The 16,588-nt window shown below is 42.0% G+C and overlaps 1 protein-coding gene and 1 long non-coding RNA gene across 2 annotated transcripts; both read right to left on the reverse strand.

Moving 5' to 3' along the window:
- Positions 1-1,223: 1,223 nt before the first annotated feature.
- Positions 1,224-15,554, reverse strand: SSU72 (SSU72 homolog, RNA polymerase II CTD phosphatase). Its single transcript, XM_010221523.2, has 5 exons — positions 15,422-15,554; positions 11,847-11,990; positions 4,278-4,417; positions 2,655-2,773; positions 1,224-1,823 (listed from the first exon to the last, which is right to left on the reverse strand). The coding sequence occupies exons 1-5, from the start codon at positions 15,499-15,501 to the stop codon at positions 1,722-1,724; spliced, it is 585 nt and encodes a 194-aa protein (XP_010219825.1). The 5' UTR covers positions 15,502-15,554; the 3' UTR covers positions 1,224-1,721.
- Positions 7,326-11,840, reverse strand: LOC148592024 (uncharacterized). The gene is made up of 2 exons (XR_015913971.1): positions 11,789-11,840; positions 7,326-7,419 (listed from the first exon to the last, which is right to left on the reverse strand). It is a non-coding gene; the product is annotated as an uncharacterized LOC148592024 (long non-coding RNA).
- Positions 15,555-16,588: the final 1,034 nt, after the last annotated feature.

A 16,588-nucleotide genomic window follows, 5' to 3' on the forward strand; every position in this document is an offset into this window, starting at 1 on the left:
AAGCAGAGAACTTAAAGAGGTTCTCCTGAATACTCCACACTAGAGGCCAGTTGGCCAGACTATTATGCACCTAAACATAAAATCTTGCTATAATGAAAAGGATAGAAAACAGGGGTTAAAAACACCTGCTGGCAAATCCCAGCCTGTTTGGGCTGATTTTTTTTCCATGAAGTTGCTCACAGAGCTCCGTGCAGGACGAAAGGTGCTGCAAGTGGAAATCCCTGGTTTCCCCCTGCCGCAGGGCCAGGGCTTCAGCTCCCGGTGCCACCGGGAAGGAGGTTCCATCCTCGGCGCATCCTCTCCCTGCGTCCCCATGGCAACCGGCTATGACATCACGGCCCAGGGAAGAGGGAGCTGATCCAAATTCTTCCAACAGTCTCCGGAAACAACACAGAACAGGGCAGGTGAACCAGGAAATCCACCCGGACGGAGCCCGTCGACGCTCCATCCTCCAGCTGTTCTCATGCATTTACTCTCCCCAGAAGTTTCTCCTACCCTATTTCGCAGACAAGGACAGGGGTGTGGGTATTTCAGGGACATTGAATGTTCCCCAGCTCTGAACACGATGCAATGACCCATTTGGACCCTGGCCAGGACACAGGCCAAGCCAGCAGAAGTTGAGGTTTTCTTCAAGGCGCAGCCGGACCCAGCTTCCAGAGGCAGGCACAGAATTTCCTTCCTGACCCGTTTCAACCAAGATTTGCATCGTAACTGCCCAGAAATACTTACAGACACGGGCTTGGAGTATTCAGGCATGGAACAGAATCTCCTGGAATGTGTGCTCATAGAGAAAGGTTCAGTAGCACTGCCATAGGACAAGATACATGCACTCAAAGGCGTCTGCATAGCTGGCTAACTAAACTCAGAGAAAAAAAAATACTGATTTAGGATGTGCTAGAAGTTAGTATTAAGAGAATTTAAGATAAATTGTTTTAAATGTCACATAAAAGGCAATACAAAGGGAATTAAGAATGAGAAAGCCCTAACTCACATGGAGAAAGCAAATCACTTCAGCTCAACGCAGGATCAAAAACGTCAAGTCCCCCAAATAGGCAGCTTTTCCAAGAGGTTCCAGAGGCCGGGTCCTGCGGATCCCATCGCCATCCTGGGCATCCATCCTCTCCAGAGAGTGCGGAGGAGCAGGCACCCAGGCAGCCCGTGTTGTGCCTTGCAGAGCACAAGCACCACTACTTACCTTCTAGTCTGAAAACAGGAGACAAAACTACACATTTTTGTCTTTTATTGGATGCTTCAAATTTTAAATCTAATAATATACAGATACTCATTTTCATTGTTCCACTCATATCTTCACATAGCCCAGCCATTCCATCCATTACATTTAAAAAAAAAAAAAAAAAAGGAAATAAACTTGTAAGCTGGAAAAATACATTATAAACATATTCAAGAAACATTCTCTTTATAATTAAAAAACCTACTTATAATAATTAAAGTAGGATTTAAAGAAAATCTTGATTTTTTTTTAAATAGATGGCCTTTCTGTATACCTTTAATCATTTAATATGTACAATTTAAGCAGTATTTCTGCCTGCGGCAGAATACCTGAAACAAAACAAAACAAATAAAGAAAATCATTAACAAAAAAAAAACACAAAGAAAAATAAAAACAGAACAGCATTCACTTTCCAGGAAAATACAGTATAATCAGAACTTTCAACACATGCTTCTTTCATCTGTATTAAGGCCTAAGAGACAGATGTGCTTTAATAAAAGCAGACAGTATGAAGAAAAGTCCTTCCACTTTTCTCTTCAAATTCCTGTAACAGCTCGTCTATTTCATTTTCCATGTCTTCTGTGTGCTGTATCTGGAAGAGAAAAACACTTAAGTGCCTGGGCTCCGAGGACGCGGAGCAGCTTCGCAGCGCGGTAACGATTCCCTGTGTGGGGCTTCCCGTGAGATCCCGGCCGCCTGTGCCGGGTTACGCAGCCCCAGGGGCTCGGGGACAGTTTCCTGGTGCTCCCCCAGCTACGGCTGTTCTGCACCGTGTTCACTCGCGGATTCCTCCTCCTTCAAGCCCCTGCACTGGCGCTGAACCACACGGAGGCTTTGGCTGAGCAGGAACATCCATCCCGACCGGAGCGGCTAAAACGCGACGTCCCCCGAGCCCTCTACGATGTGCGGGTGTGGAAGGGGTGTGCGTGTGTGTGTGTGTGTGTGTGTGTGTGTGCGTGTGTGTGTGTGAAACCAGAGCAAACAGCCCGAGGGGCCAGGGGACCCTGTCACACTGGGAAGGGTGAGTTACCACCCAGTGTTTCAAGCCCAGCTGCCTTTAGACCCCCTTGCAGGCTCTAGGGCTCAGAGCACCGATGGTCGAGCACAGCAGGTACCTTATCCCCCTGTACTACACACACAGCAGGGTGGTATTATGGTACCTACACTACGGCTGTGTACACCTACACGGGATGCTTCCCAAGACCAGGAACCCTCATGTGATGCATCTCTTCAGGCACAACCACCCAAAACAACCACTAGGAGACAATTTTGAAACCAGTCTCTCGACGTGGATTTTACTCGGGGGCAGCTTCACCGGGTTGAACAGCTTTGCTCTATGCGACATATTCATGGGCTACCATATAGATCCCAAAGCCCCTGCACTCAGCTCAGGGTCCGGAGGCAGCAAAACCTCTCTACTTACACACTGGCAGAGCTCACAGATAAGGAAAGCACCCAGGGTGGCCTCCTCATGATTATCCTGAATGTCCACATTGATCACATGCACTGGCTGACATGTCTCCTGCTCTCTGGAATTTAAATCTAGTTGGAAACAAAACACACAGAACAGCAACACTTTGTGTGGAATGGTATCAGGTTTAGCACAGCAGTCAAAGAAATCATCCACCTTGGCCCTCTTCAAACTTGTTTTCAGAAGTCTTTTTTGCTTTGTTTTTCCTTCCCTAAAAATATGTCCCTGTAGGGTTTTTATTTTTTTTTTTTGGTGGGGTGAAGGAAGGAATGATTTTGGGCCTCCACATGAAGAGCTTTTGGCATGTGTTTTTTAAAAAGCACTGTGTATCCAGAACCAGTTTTAATATGTTTCACTTATTAATGACAGGGGAGAAAAAACCCAAAACATCCTTTTCCACTAAACCACCTATGCACTACTGTTGTGCCTCTCTGCAATATAACCTATTACAATTTTAAGACATACATTGCTTTTTTTCTACTCCCATTTTGCAACTGGGCAAAGCCAGTTAAAGACCCCATTTTAAAATCTCATCTTTCACATCAAGTACCATTTGGCAGCATTTAAACTTTCTTCCTGGCATTGGTCATTTATGAAGAGCATTACCACAAAGTGAGACGCCAAACCGAGCAATCAGCAAGTGGCTGCTCTTCACCTGCCATCCTCGTAACATGGAAGTGTCTGGAATTACAAGGGTGGAAGCTGCTTTCTCAGCTCAATTTATTCAGGGTTTATGCATTGCTCAGGGCAGTTATTGTCAGAATTCCTCAATACACTTCCACCGGCTCCCTTAAACATTCAGAACACTAAGTGCTCAGCTTTCCAAAACCCAGATGGGCAGTGTCTATATTGCTTGAGATACGACCAGAGAGCACTGGACAGGCAGAAAACACTTTGTATTACCTATGAGATACTGATCCATTTGGCTGCTCTTTGAATATAAAGGAAAAAACCACCCTAAAGCTCATGGGAGCCCAAATCCAGCATTTCTAGGAGCAGGCTGGATCCTAGCCCAGGAGCTGATGGAGTCATTGCTCAAACCCCATGACTTTTGGTGAGTTCACAGAGGCCTGAAGCACTATTTGCATTCACCCAATATACAACTTGGAACTCTTCGCACTTCGACTCAGTTAAAGCCAAAATCCTAGCACATATGCAGACTTAACCAACCTCAGGAACAGCTTCTTCACCAGTACAGGAATAAAGTGCATGGTAGGTCCCATTGACTCTTCCTGAGATCTGATCCAGAGCATAAATTGCAACAACCAGCCGAGTAGTTGCTCAACCCCATACACACAGCTTGCTAGTTCTCCAGATCCATTAAAAATTTTCAAGCAAAACATATTTCTCAGCCCTTGAAATTGCTGAACCCATGTGTTTGGGGTAACTGCCAACCCTAGCACCTTGTAAATAAGTATTCAAGCACCATTTTGATATGTAAAGTCCAGGTCAGTGGACTGCGACTTCTTTCACCAGTCAAAGCAAATCTAGATCTCTCCAGATTTGTGAAGGATTTGGGAAGGAAGAGAAAAGCACTTGCGAGTTAACTTGATTTAATCAATTCAAGGTCCTTACCTTCTACTACTTGATCATAGACTCTTTCTTCACATGTTAGGATCAAGTCAAAAATATCTTTGCAGTTCTGGAATCTTTCTGGTCGTGGCTTGATTCTCTTATTTCTGTCCAACATGTGTAAAATCCCATTCTGTGTGTATCTGAAGTTGCTTGAGTTAAGTATTTTTACTTTAAAAAAGTCTTTTTTTTGAGCAAATAGTCAGCATAAATTGCATCTTTAACTTGAAAATTTATTAGGACAAAAAGCTAATTTAATTTTTTTTTCCTTTGCAAATACAAAGATTAATGACAAATACACAAGTTCCTAAGGCAGCAGCATAACCCAAATCAGGACAATCCATGCAGTTTCTGGGATTCACAGAGCTGTCAGTCATCAATACAAGCTTAAGAACAGCTTTAAGTGACTGTCAACCTGATCTTTCACGAGCTGTTTCAGCTGAAGCCAAGCCCCCTCTAAAGGCAAAGTTTTAGGGGTAGATTAAGAACACAAAAAAGGTCTGAATCAAAGAAAGCTCAAAAATTTCTCTTCTTTGCTTAAAAACTGTAAAAACTGCAGTCTATATGTTCCAGGGTGCTCTTAAACATTTTAAATCAGCCTCAACTTAAGCACAACCTCCCTTTTTTTTTAAAAAAAAAAAAAGTACATTAAAAATTACATCATCTTTCTACCTATATGTGTGTATATATATATATATACATATATATACACACACACACACATATATATACATACTTTTTACAGGGAAAATGTTTGGGTCATTATATCTGCAGTATTCTGCTTCAGCTAGAACAAGTTTCTATTTGGAATTATTTTTGTTATCATAAATACACACCATTAACCCTCTACCAGTTGATTCTTACTCTTATTCTTTTCTTCAGGTTGCTCCCATTTTGCCACCCACCTTTCTCAAAAAACCTTCCCCCTATACAATTACAACGCTGCACTGTAAAGGCAATTTTACCTCATAAGTGCCCCAAAAACCTTCCCTGGGTTTCTCAGGCCTCAACACAACCACTCCAGCCCCTGGCTGGGTTGAAGCAGACACCAGGGCTCAGTCATTTTCAAGCTGCTTCTCAAGGCCTCAGTGTTTTCCCTTGCCCAGAGTTTGCAGCTGAACCCCTTCTGGCTGAGCTTCTCCCTAACCCTCTGCAAGCAACGTGGTTTTGGACATTGGGAAAAACAGCAGACAGATTGTCAGTGCATAGGTACTGTTCTCATATATATGGATAGGTCTTGCTAGTAACTGTGAATGGGAGATTCAGCTAAGGTGAAACTAGCACATGGGAAAACATCCATAAAACAATGTGGAGAGGACCCTGGAGTGGGGTTTTCTTCTTTGCTTTTAATATTAGCCTTCATATACAGCTTGTTACTAGAGCAATTCCTTTGCTCTCACTTCCCCAAACCTGCACTCTTCACATGGAATTTCGTTAAGTTTTCCTATCCCAGAATACTACTCTTCAACTTCGTATACATCACCCCCACATTAAAGATGCCTTCAAAAATGTGCATTCCAAAACGTTCAACTTCATGTTTTGCTGACAGTTTTCTTCTGCAGTTGAATAGGGCAGCAAAGTTGCTGGCCGGTACCTTAAATGCAAAATTTAATACAATTCCCTCTGCTGTTATTCCTCAGATTGGATCCTTACAGGCTTGAAACAAATATTTCTGGATATAATTTCCTGAGAGCTTCTGGTAGAAATCCATTTTAAAAAAATCCCCCCAAATTGTATGTACCTTTTTCAGCAGCAGTTATCCACATAACTTCATATTGTGATCACCTCTGTCTGAGGTGAGCTGAGTGAACAGGAATTAAAAAGAAGTCAAGGACAGAGTAAGAACAAAAAAACAAACAAAAAACTACCAATGTTCGAATGATTGGTGTTATAACAGGTAATATTATAAAAAAAAAAATCACAGCAAGGCACAGCAATGACAAAAAGCCTTAGGAACATCTTCCTGCATACTCCTTTTCATCATAATTGACGAAAAAAGATCTCTAGAATAACCTGGAATTTCTGTCTATGAAGACCTTAAGAGAGTCTAGACATTCTGCACTTTAAACTAAAAGGCAGATCTGGTTAGGAAAACAAGTTTCTTTGCAGGGATAGCCAGTACCCTTGTGTGCATCCTGGTAAGATACAGCTACAAACTGAGATTAACTCCCACCACAGGCCAACATTGAAGTGGACTCCTAGCACCTGAAAGTACAAAAGCCTTTGCATTAAAATACAAAAATGCATCCGATTTCACTACGAAGATGAAGCTCCTCCCTCTGCCCCAGGCCCCATTAAACAAATCTCTATCTATGCATCACACCTAACCCAACCTTGTAACATAAATATCTGGAAGTGCTAGAAGGTCTGCGTTTCACATGAAATACTCCGCCCAGAAAGAGCCACAAGGGGACAGCAAGAGGAAAGAAAGCCTGGGAATGAGAGAAAAGACAGGAAAAGAACTGGCTGCATCTTAAAGCATTTTTGTCACGAAATAAACATATATGAAGTTATGTAAAAAAGAGTTTTATTCGCATTAAGTAACAGATATTCTGGTTAGGGCACAAAGCATATAGCAAGATACAAAGTACAGAAAGCAACTAGACTGCACAGAAAGTATGGGTTCTGTTTAGAGAGCCTGTATCTAGGGCTGACTAAAAAAAATAAATAAAAAAAATAAGGGGGAAGAGAAGATTAACAGAAAAAGGCACCAGAAATTGATAAACCCAGGGATCAGAGTTAAATGGTGGAAGAGGCACGCTGTGCAAGAGCAGACACACTCGCTATGTGCCCGAGGACAGCATCACTGCTGCTTTCCTCAGAGCAGGACCCAAACACCACAACTTCCCCAGAAGTAAATCCAGATGCTTCTTTTTCCTAGTGCCTAGGATGATGGGGCCCTAACACCCCCCTTCTGAGATACAATGCCAAGACTGCAAATCCTCTGAGCAAGGGGCTGAGGAGAAGACAATAAAACGGACTCGGTCAGAGCGGAACATAAGAAAAAGGAGAAGAAATTACTACCTCACCAAACAGGTTGTTTCCCACTGAATTACTGTTTTGGAGAGCTCGCTGTCCAACTGCAATCAGAATGATCTATTAATCCAGCAGGAGGGTTTCAACAGCAGTTCAGCCTTAGAGCTTACTGTTCAGAGACGACAGACAGGAATGATCATCATCGTTAGCCACTTAAATCGCATATTTTGAGGAATTTGTATTTCAGAAATCTGCAAAACAGTTTTTGTTTTCATTCCTTACTGCTATGGTCCAGAGAGCTGCATTTATCATGGTGACAATCACTGCATGCAGACAATTTATTTTCAGAAGTACTTTCCTTAAGAGGAAAGTTGGACGGAATTCAATCATGCAGGTTTAGCAGACTAAGTAAACACCTACAGCTAAGGTCATCCAAGTAGAAGAAAAACTTCTCTTAGTCAATGCAAACAAGCTGGCACATCTGTAGCTTGGCTGCTGTTTTCACTGTCCTACCTTCTACCCATCCACCCCCGCAAGTAAAAAAAACAACCTCTAAATATTCTTTTCTCTCCTCCAGACATCTGATTAGGTCACATCAAGGTACCTGGTTTGGAGGTGACTAGTTAGATGAGATGCTATTCTATACAATTTACGTACCCAAATACTGACCGATTTTAGTTAAGATTTTGTACAGATTTAAAAAATGGTCTCGTAACTGGCTCAAGGATTTGACCTGTTCTATCTAATGCCCAGAAGATGGAATTGAAAACAAAACCCAGAATTGAGCTGAGTTGAAAGTTCTTAGGTGTATTTAATTACATAGTCTTCTAAAATATAATGGAGAGCAATTTATTAAATATAATTTGGTAAGTTACATTTACTAAAATGAATTTTTTTTAGGAAATAATTTTTTAAAGCAATGGTTGATCCCTTAACGCTTTTACATCTTCCAGAGAAAATTCTGACATGCAAGCAATTCATGAGGTGCAACTGTCTTCATACTCACATGAATACTGCAATTCTTCCTTGTGAAAAATAGCAGCAGAGCAGAACACTCAAACACACCTGTCTGAATTGCATTTGCATATCCTCTCTTCTTCCCATAGCATTTAATTAGTTAACAACATGTGTACTAGAAGCAGAAACTATGTATGTTGTACCACAGCCTGCTGGACAAAAATTAAAATTAGAAATTTCCGTGTGTGTGTGGGGGGGACTGGGAACACCTGCCCAACCATCTTCTATCACAGACCCCTCTTCCTTTTATTTATTATTTAAAAAATATATTGAAGTAAGGGCACAGAAAAATGGAAGTGGTTAAAGATGTGCTGAATATGCATCTTTCTTTAGACCCAAGAGAAATGATGTAAGTATTTCAGAAATCAGGCACAAAGATTTTAATATCTTGCAACCAATACTAGTTGAAGAAATTAATATTGCTAAAAAAAAAACAATAAAGAAAAATCCTATCACTGCCCACTGGATTCCTGGCATCACTTACTTCACTACACAACACCTCAGCCCTGACAACAGGGCTGATGAACATAACTGAGCTAAAAAACACAAGAAAAAAGCAAATCAGAAATGAAGAGGGAAGAAAACAGAACAGTATTTACACAGTAATAGTCCCAATTCCTTTTTGCATGTGACAACTCATGCAATAAGATTCAAAATTGATTTCAATTAAATGTTTCAAAAAGGAAAATTACTGCTTACTATGCTGTTTTGTGCAGCATCTTTTCTTTTCCTTGGGAATCTTCTATGGCAACTATAACCTGGTGGTTCTTGCTTGGTTAATGAGAAAACTGACAAATGAAGTGGTATGACCTCATTTCATAGAAAAAGATTTTATCCGCAGTACTTCTACTATAATTACCCATTCCCAGCTTGCATTTTTTCCCTGAAAAAGCTGACATTAATTTGAGCTCTAAAGCGAAAGGACTGAAGCCATGAATAAATTCAGAGCTCCAGAGACACCATCTATTTAATAGCCATGTTATTTTAATTGCAAAACTATTTACATGGTTAAAAATCAAACGGTGTTTTTGCTTTCCAGGTTGCAAGTGGGAAACAAAACCACTGTGGGGTAAGCAAGGGCAGTCTGAACTAGAGCAGAGCACAGACACGATGCCCTCCAAAAACACCTTGTTACAAAACTTTACTGTCTGACAGAAATTAAGTTGCTGAGGCAGGACCTAAACATAGAAAGAGTAATACAGAAGAACTGCAAAATGTAACACGTTAGCTGTAACACAGTAATCTCTCAGAAGTCCTTCAAGGAAGAGCGGAATAACCAGCATCTTAATACTTCATGCCAAAAAAAACGTACCTAAATTATTTCGGACAGAAGTGTGTGTTTGAACTTGAAGTACTTGAACCTGAAATCAAAGTCACATAAATATATACACACACACATATATCTATGTACCCTAAAAAAGGCAAAGAAAGGAGAAGCGGGAAAACATGGCTGAGAAACAAGACCCCAGATATTATTTGACACCAAATCCTCCAGTAAATGGAAGTCTAAGCCCAACTGAAGAGTTTGTAAAGCGGGACAACACAACCATAATCAAATTATTTAAGAGACAGAGTGCTGAAAAATGGACTCTGATTTGTACTTTAGATGAACTATATCAGAAAATCATCTTGCATGAAAAACACACAAAACAGCTTACACATGGTCCCCTACATACCAGGTTTACAAAAAAGTAATTAATCTACTACCTATAAACTGCCTTTTTTGCATCAGTTTACTGCAGTGTTAAAAAATAAGAGTAACTAGGAAGACTAAACTGATCATGGGAGAGTGAGGCATCCCCAGAACTTGATTACATATATCCAGGAATTCTACAGAACTAATATCAAGGCTGTAACAAATCAACTCTATTACTGATGCAAAGCTAATACATGCTACACCTAAGTGGAAAAAAAAATGCAGCAGCTATAAATCTGGACCAGCTGCACATTTTGCACACTTACAAAACTTTGCTTTATTAACAGGTGTCTTATGGCAGTTCTCTTTCAATTTTATTTCACAACTTTTTTTTTTCTGACTTAACCCAGGACCCCTTCAGAGTGAATACAGACTGACTGTTTTTCAACCCGCAGGATGGTTTGAATTGGCATCCTAAATGCAGTTCTGGTTCTTGCCTAAAATGCATTTTTTTAATATCCCTCTGACTAGTGTCCAGCACTGCAGAATCTCCTAGCTGGGTTCTGGACTGTTGCTTTCCAAAGCACGTGTCATTCCCTTGACTGGTCAACACAGAACGTGCCAAACCCCTTCCAGCCAGGAGCATCACCAAGCACCTATGGGTCATAATGCTTCAAAACCTGCCGGACTACAGGACTGGAAGAAGAAAAATCACTCCTAAAGGAGTCAGCTGGATGTTGAGCACCAAAATGCTCGTGTCCCACCACTGCAGCATGGAACAAGCTGACAGTGATCACCAGGATACACTATATCTGACCACGTGGAAGGGCTAGAGCTGAAGAAAGCAAGGCTAGGGAACAGAAGAACAAACTTAACCAGAGGAAGCAGCAAATCTTTTCTTGCTTGAACGTTACCATAGAACCCAAAGTCTTTTAGAAGAGCAGGCCCTCCTGCCCTGCAGGAGGCACTGTTTACACAGTCATCACCTCTGATGTAATGCTCACAAAAAATAAAAGGGAAAATAGATAAATAAATAAATAAATCTACCCCAACTGAGCTGGGTGCTGAGGCACTATTTTCTGGGATACTTCATTCTAAAGGGACCACTATCTTTTTCAATAGAAATTCAGCATATTCCAAATAACATACATATTCACTATAAATTAAAAGTTTCCCCTTCGCATCATTCACTAAAAGCAAAAAAGCACAGATGCCATAAGAGTATCTAAAATTAGTCCCCCAAATTTGTGCAAATACAAAAACTCAGCTTTAAGTATGTATGTTCCAAAACCACATGAAGTAATTACTCATGTCAAATTAAGTAGTACACAATCTTGATCACCTCTGCTCTCAGATTATATATTTTATTAGGCTTCCTGTGTCCTTAAAATATTCCTATTTCCTAAAATATACTAAAAGGTTTTTTTTTTCTGGTGCAGAAATCAAATCATGTATCAAAACGTCCTCAGTAAGAAGAGTGGATTCTTTACTGAAACACATCCTCTCTCCCAGCTGAAGGATCCTGTAAACCTTACCTGGCACTTCGACTGAACTGAATTCAATTTTAATCTTGTGGTGGCAGCTCTTGGCACTCTTTACGCTAGTCAACTATGATCCATGGTGCAGTGGAGGTAAAGGACAAAATGTGGTAATATTAATATGTTTTCATTCCAAGAGCTTAATACATTAATATATTATAAAAAGAGCATTTTGAGCACATGCACTGTAACTCAGTGGCAATTTCCAAGGGAAGCATTAGATGTCCATAGTGTAGATGAACTCCTATAACCTTAAAACACTGAAACTGTCAGTCAAGCACTTACATATCCCTAACACAAAAAAAAAACAAAAAAAAAAAAAAGGAAAAAAGAAAAAAGAATTACACCTTTCAAAGATGAACCATATTCGATTTTTTTTTTAAAAAGGGCATGCCATGGGGATACAGTTCTTTGTCTTTCCTAAGCAGATCATTGTACATCTGATCATATGTTGTTTTGAAATCGTAAACATTCGGCTTGTCCGGTGCTGGTCCCGGCAGTTTCACGTGAGTCCCTGTTCCAAAGGATCGGACACTGAATCCTCGTTTGCTGAAAGACAGACAAGGGAGAAGGGGAAAACAATTTGATCAGATGGACTTTAAACACTGAAGCGCTAAAAAACATATGCTGAACACACAAACACCTCTCAGCAATCGACTAAATCACAAGTGATTGCTTCCAAAATTTTCAGCTAAACAGTTAAAACATGAAATACAGTATTCTACAGTACAGAAGGGTTGCAAATAGAAATCTGAAGTTAGGCAGAGCACATTCTTCAACTCAGATAACTACATGACACAAAAGAAAAAGATTCAGTTTAACATCAGATGCTTAAATACTTCAAAAGCATTTAAAGTAACTACTATCAAGTGGATGGTTCCCCCCCACATCACTCCTAAAACTGTAGATCAAACTAGTAGCTTCTAATAAACTGTCTAAAACTGTCGTTGTGCTTGTACTACACAGCAAAAGAGCACGGATTAGAGAGAGAAGAGAAAAACATGACACACTAGCACAGAAGCCAAGGTAGGCTGGGAACATAACTAGCATGACTGAAAATTCAAGCTTCACCCTTTCCCTCGTCTTCCTTCAAGAAAGATAGTTAAAACACTCTGTGTGCGAAGTAGAGTCTAAATTAGCAGGGAATATCACACGGATATTATGGGCTCGAAATGGAATGCAAGCACTACCAAACATACTGCACACATGTAAATCATCTCTGCAAAAAGACTACCTTAGAAACTATATACAGGTGGGTAAGACTGAGCAACAAAGACATTTTAATGAAAAAAAAAAAAAACTGTACACTCTTGCTAATTGTCAAAATCTTCTGAGTTTTTCGATACAAAACCGAATTTGGTGAGAGAGAACGCCAAGGTGGAATACTTGCAGTTTTACACTAGCAGTAATGTAGTAAATTGCAATTTTCCCCTCCACATCTATCTTTTTTAGCTTTTTATAATGGAAAGTACACTTAATTACAGAATCCTGACTGTCTTAATCACTATGCCTCTAATTAAAGCATACTGTGACAGCCATGAAAGCATGCTCAGCATGTCCTTATTGCATAAGGCTTCATAATTACACATTCTTCACAGAATGATGCTGCACATGAGACGTCCACCTTCAATCGCCTAAACAGCCCTTGAAGTTTGCATAATTTCATGCAATTACAGAAATCTTCATTTGTAGTTTCTCACATCAAAATTCGTGGCACTGCTACATATGACCCACTGAAGCTTTTTTCTTTGAATTGTCAGAAAGTTTATCTTACACGGAATTTCATCCTTTGACATTAAAAGTTGCCAGGATATAGCTTTAACATTAGTCATGCAATCTGGTATACTATGATGAAATACTCTGTTACAAAGTGTGTTGAAATACTTTTAATCTGAAAAATGGCTGTCTGCACAGAATCCTGATTCTGCAGAGCCCGTTTCTGTTAAGGAGCTGGACAAATTCTGTTTAGTGAGTCAGCAATATCTGTTCTTAAGTATGTGCTGCAGTTTTTTGACAATGAACATTTACTACAGTATGTAAGCAGTTCTTGGCCCACAAAAATACCAAATATTGCACAGCGTAACAGCACAAAATAGTGAACTTCATTTCCTTTAGGGGACATCAGAATGCTACCAGATAAATACACAAAAGTAGAGCGTGGAAGTTGCTGTACCACAAGGCCTGGTGTAAATTGTGCGTATCCCTTCTACCCTCCTCTTCAAACTCTGAAGAATCAAGTCCACATACTAATAAATATCTATGCACGTACCACAGGCTTCCAAATATTATCTGGTAATGTTAGGATCATCTTTTTAACTGTATTTCTTCCCTCATTCTGTACAAGCTTACCTCAGCAAATTATTTCAATCACAGACCAGGGCAGGGGAGCACACACGTACACAATCCTCATATAAATATTTTTTCTTGCACAATAAATACTTAAAACTATTTGGGACCTGCAGCCCCAGCCAAAATATTTCTTCAAACTCCTGCTTATTTCCTTCCATTCCCAACTCCCAATATTTTAAACCACATGCAGCAATAGTGAGAGCAACTGTTCTATTTTAAAAATTCCAAATACTTCGAATCTGACTTCTTTTGAAAGACTGTAAGAGTAACAAAGTGTTTAAAAAATGGTTAGTAAGAAAATACACCAAGTTACTACAAAGCAAAAAGAAACTAGTGCTGAACCAAGGTAACACCAGAAGGCAGCAGAGTAATGACGCTCAAAACAAGTGTTTTCCTGGAGCACAAGTGGCAGCAGAGAGCCAACAACTACAGGAAAGATGAAGGACAAATTCAAAGCCTGTTCAAATGCCTGTTTAAAGCACTTCATAAATTTCATACATGTAAAAAAAGAGGAAAAAATAGCTAAGATGACACTATAGGAAGAAACACAAACACAAGAAGGGAGGAACTGCAGGTGCTTCCAACAAACAGCTACCAGGTAAGTCAAGCATTTCACCTAGATGTTCCAGTGTAATAACTACATTTTATTTTTGACATATGCCTCAAGATTATACTCAGATTCCTGTGAATCGCTTTACTTTAAAAAGCAGCAATACACGACTCAGTTCAAGCTTTAGTAGATATCACACAGGCCTAAAGTGTGATAAGCAAAATAAGGTTGCCTTATGGACAGATGTTTTTCCCCATAAATTGAAGAGTGGCATAAACACAACTGCTCAGAGGACATATCTACAAGAAAAAAAAAAAGTGTAAATAAAACTTGTGAGCCAGGCCAGCACTACACAGACTAGGGAGTTAACTCTGAAACCTGATCTTCAGCACCAGGAACACACTGCTCACAAAGCTAAAATACAATGCATACTCCCAGGCTTTAACAGCAGCACATTCTGCTTACAGTAATACGGCTGCCAGACCAGATGTTTCTATTATTTGCTCTTTAATTTTCTTTTTTTCTAAATGCAACACACATTTACACTTAAGTGTTTGGTATACTGTGCTTGTAATACGTATCTTCTGTTTTACGTAAGTATTGTTGGGCAAAGCTTCAGTTGGAAATATTTATCGCAGCCCTGATGAGCACAGGAAAGACTCGGGGCCGTGTTTCTGTCTCCTCGGGTCTCTCTCATGGCCCAAATCTGCCCAAATGAAGGTTTTTAAACCAATATTTTGCCCATTTTTTTCCCTCAAACAGGAAAACGTTCCCGTTCCACCTAGAGGGCTCCAATTAAAACCGGATTTTGAAGCTGCCAGGGTGCAAGCGAGTGCTGGGCCTGTGGAAATCTCCCGCTGTTGCTTTGCGGCACTGCATCTCCAGGTCACGGGGCAGAGCTCACCACAGCGGCCACCCAGGCCTGCAGCAGGGTCACCAGGAGCGGGGCCACGAGCACACACGACGCCTCAAGGCCGCGCGGGGCGAGGCGCAGGCCCCGCGCAGGCCTCGAAGCGCGCTGACAGCTCCCCGGAGAGCGCAGGAGGGCGATGCCCGCAGCCTGGGCACGGGCGCCGGTTACCTGAGGATGTTGTGCGCCTCCATGCTGCGGTTCTGGTTGCTGGAGCACACGACGGCCACGCGCAGCGGCGACGACGGCATGGCGGCCGCCGCGCGGCCCGGCTGCGCCTCGCACAAAATGGCGCCGGGCGGGCGGGCGGGCGGCGCCCCGGGGCGTGGCACGGCGGGGCGGCGCCGCAGCCAATCAGCGAGCGCGCCGAGGGGGCGGAGCCGCGCGGCCACAGAGAGCGCGCCGGCGGGAAAGAGCGGCAGAGGGGAGCGCGCGAGCGCCCCCGCGGCGGATCCCGATCCCGGCGGATCCCGATCCCGATCCCGATCTCGATCCCGGTCCCGATCTCGATCCCAATCCCGATCCCCACTGTCCCGGCCCTCTTTGCCCCCCGCCTTCTGCTCAGTGGCAGAGCGAAGGCCGCCACAACCAGACCGTGTGGGGCTGAAGCGCCTCTTACTTCCCCTGCTCCAGGCCTGACGCGATGTGCGACAGGAATCCCTCCGTTTTCGGGGGTTTTCAGGGCCAAAGCTGAAGCCCTGGCCTTCCTGCTCAACACCAGAGCAGCCACCCAAAGGAATGCACGTGGTCACAAAATAAGACGGAAAACAGAGCCTTGCCGCTTGCTGGAGCCCCTTCCAAACGGCACTGTGCAAAGAATGATGTTGGCATTGACTTATGGCGCATAAAGGGATGGCACGGATCTGTCCCTGTGGTTGTCCCTCATCCCTGATGTGCCACAGAATGAGGGGCCGTTACAGCTTCCCCTCATCATCCCTTTGTGGAGCAGATGTTTTTTCCGTGGCTCGTTACAGTGCCCACGTGTTCGTATTCCAAGAGCAACCCCAGCCTTAAATGTGAGACAGAATCAGCGTGTGGTCAATGACGTGCCCAGCCACAACGGCAGGTGACAGGGACACGAGCTGATTCCATAAAGACTTCCTCATGCAGGTGGATCATTCCACTCACAATAGTCACGCCACCTCAGCTGTATGACTATTAGTTAAACCACAATTTTCAGTGGTTTCATGTCAGTTAAAGGTACATCATGGGGAAAATACAGTTTTGGCAACTTCAGAAATGAGTCCACGGGCAGGACAAGCTGCCCAATGTGAATACGGCCTTTTCTTCTCCGGTGCTTCAAGTATCTGCCATTTCCTAAGGGTTCCCTCAGTTACA

The sequence above is a fragment of the Tinamus guttatus genome, unplaced genomic scaffold (genome assembly GCF_059628265.1).
Source record: "Tinamus guttatus ecotype Peru unplaced genomic scaffold, ASM5962826v1 Tinamus_guttatus_pri_ptg000652l, whole genome shotgun sequence".
Lineage (NCBI taxonomy): Eukaryota > Metazoa > Chordata > Aves > Tinamiformes > Tinamidae > Tinamus > Tinamus guttatus.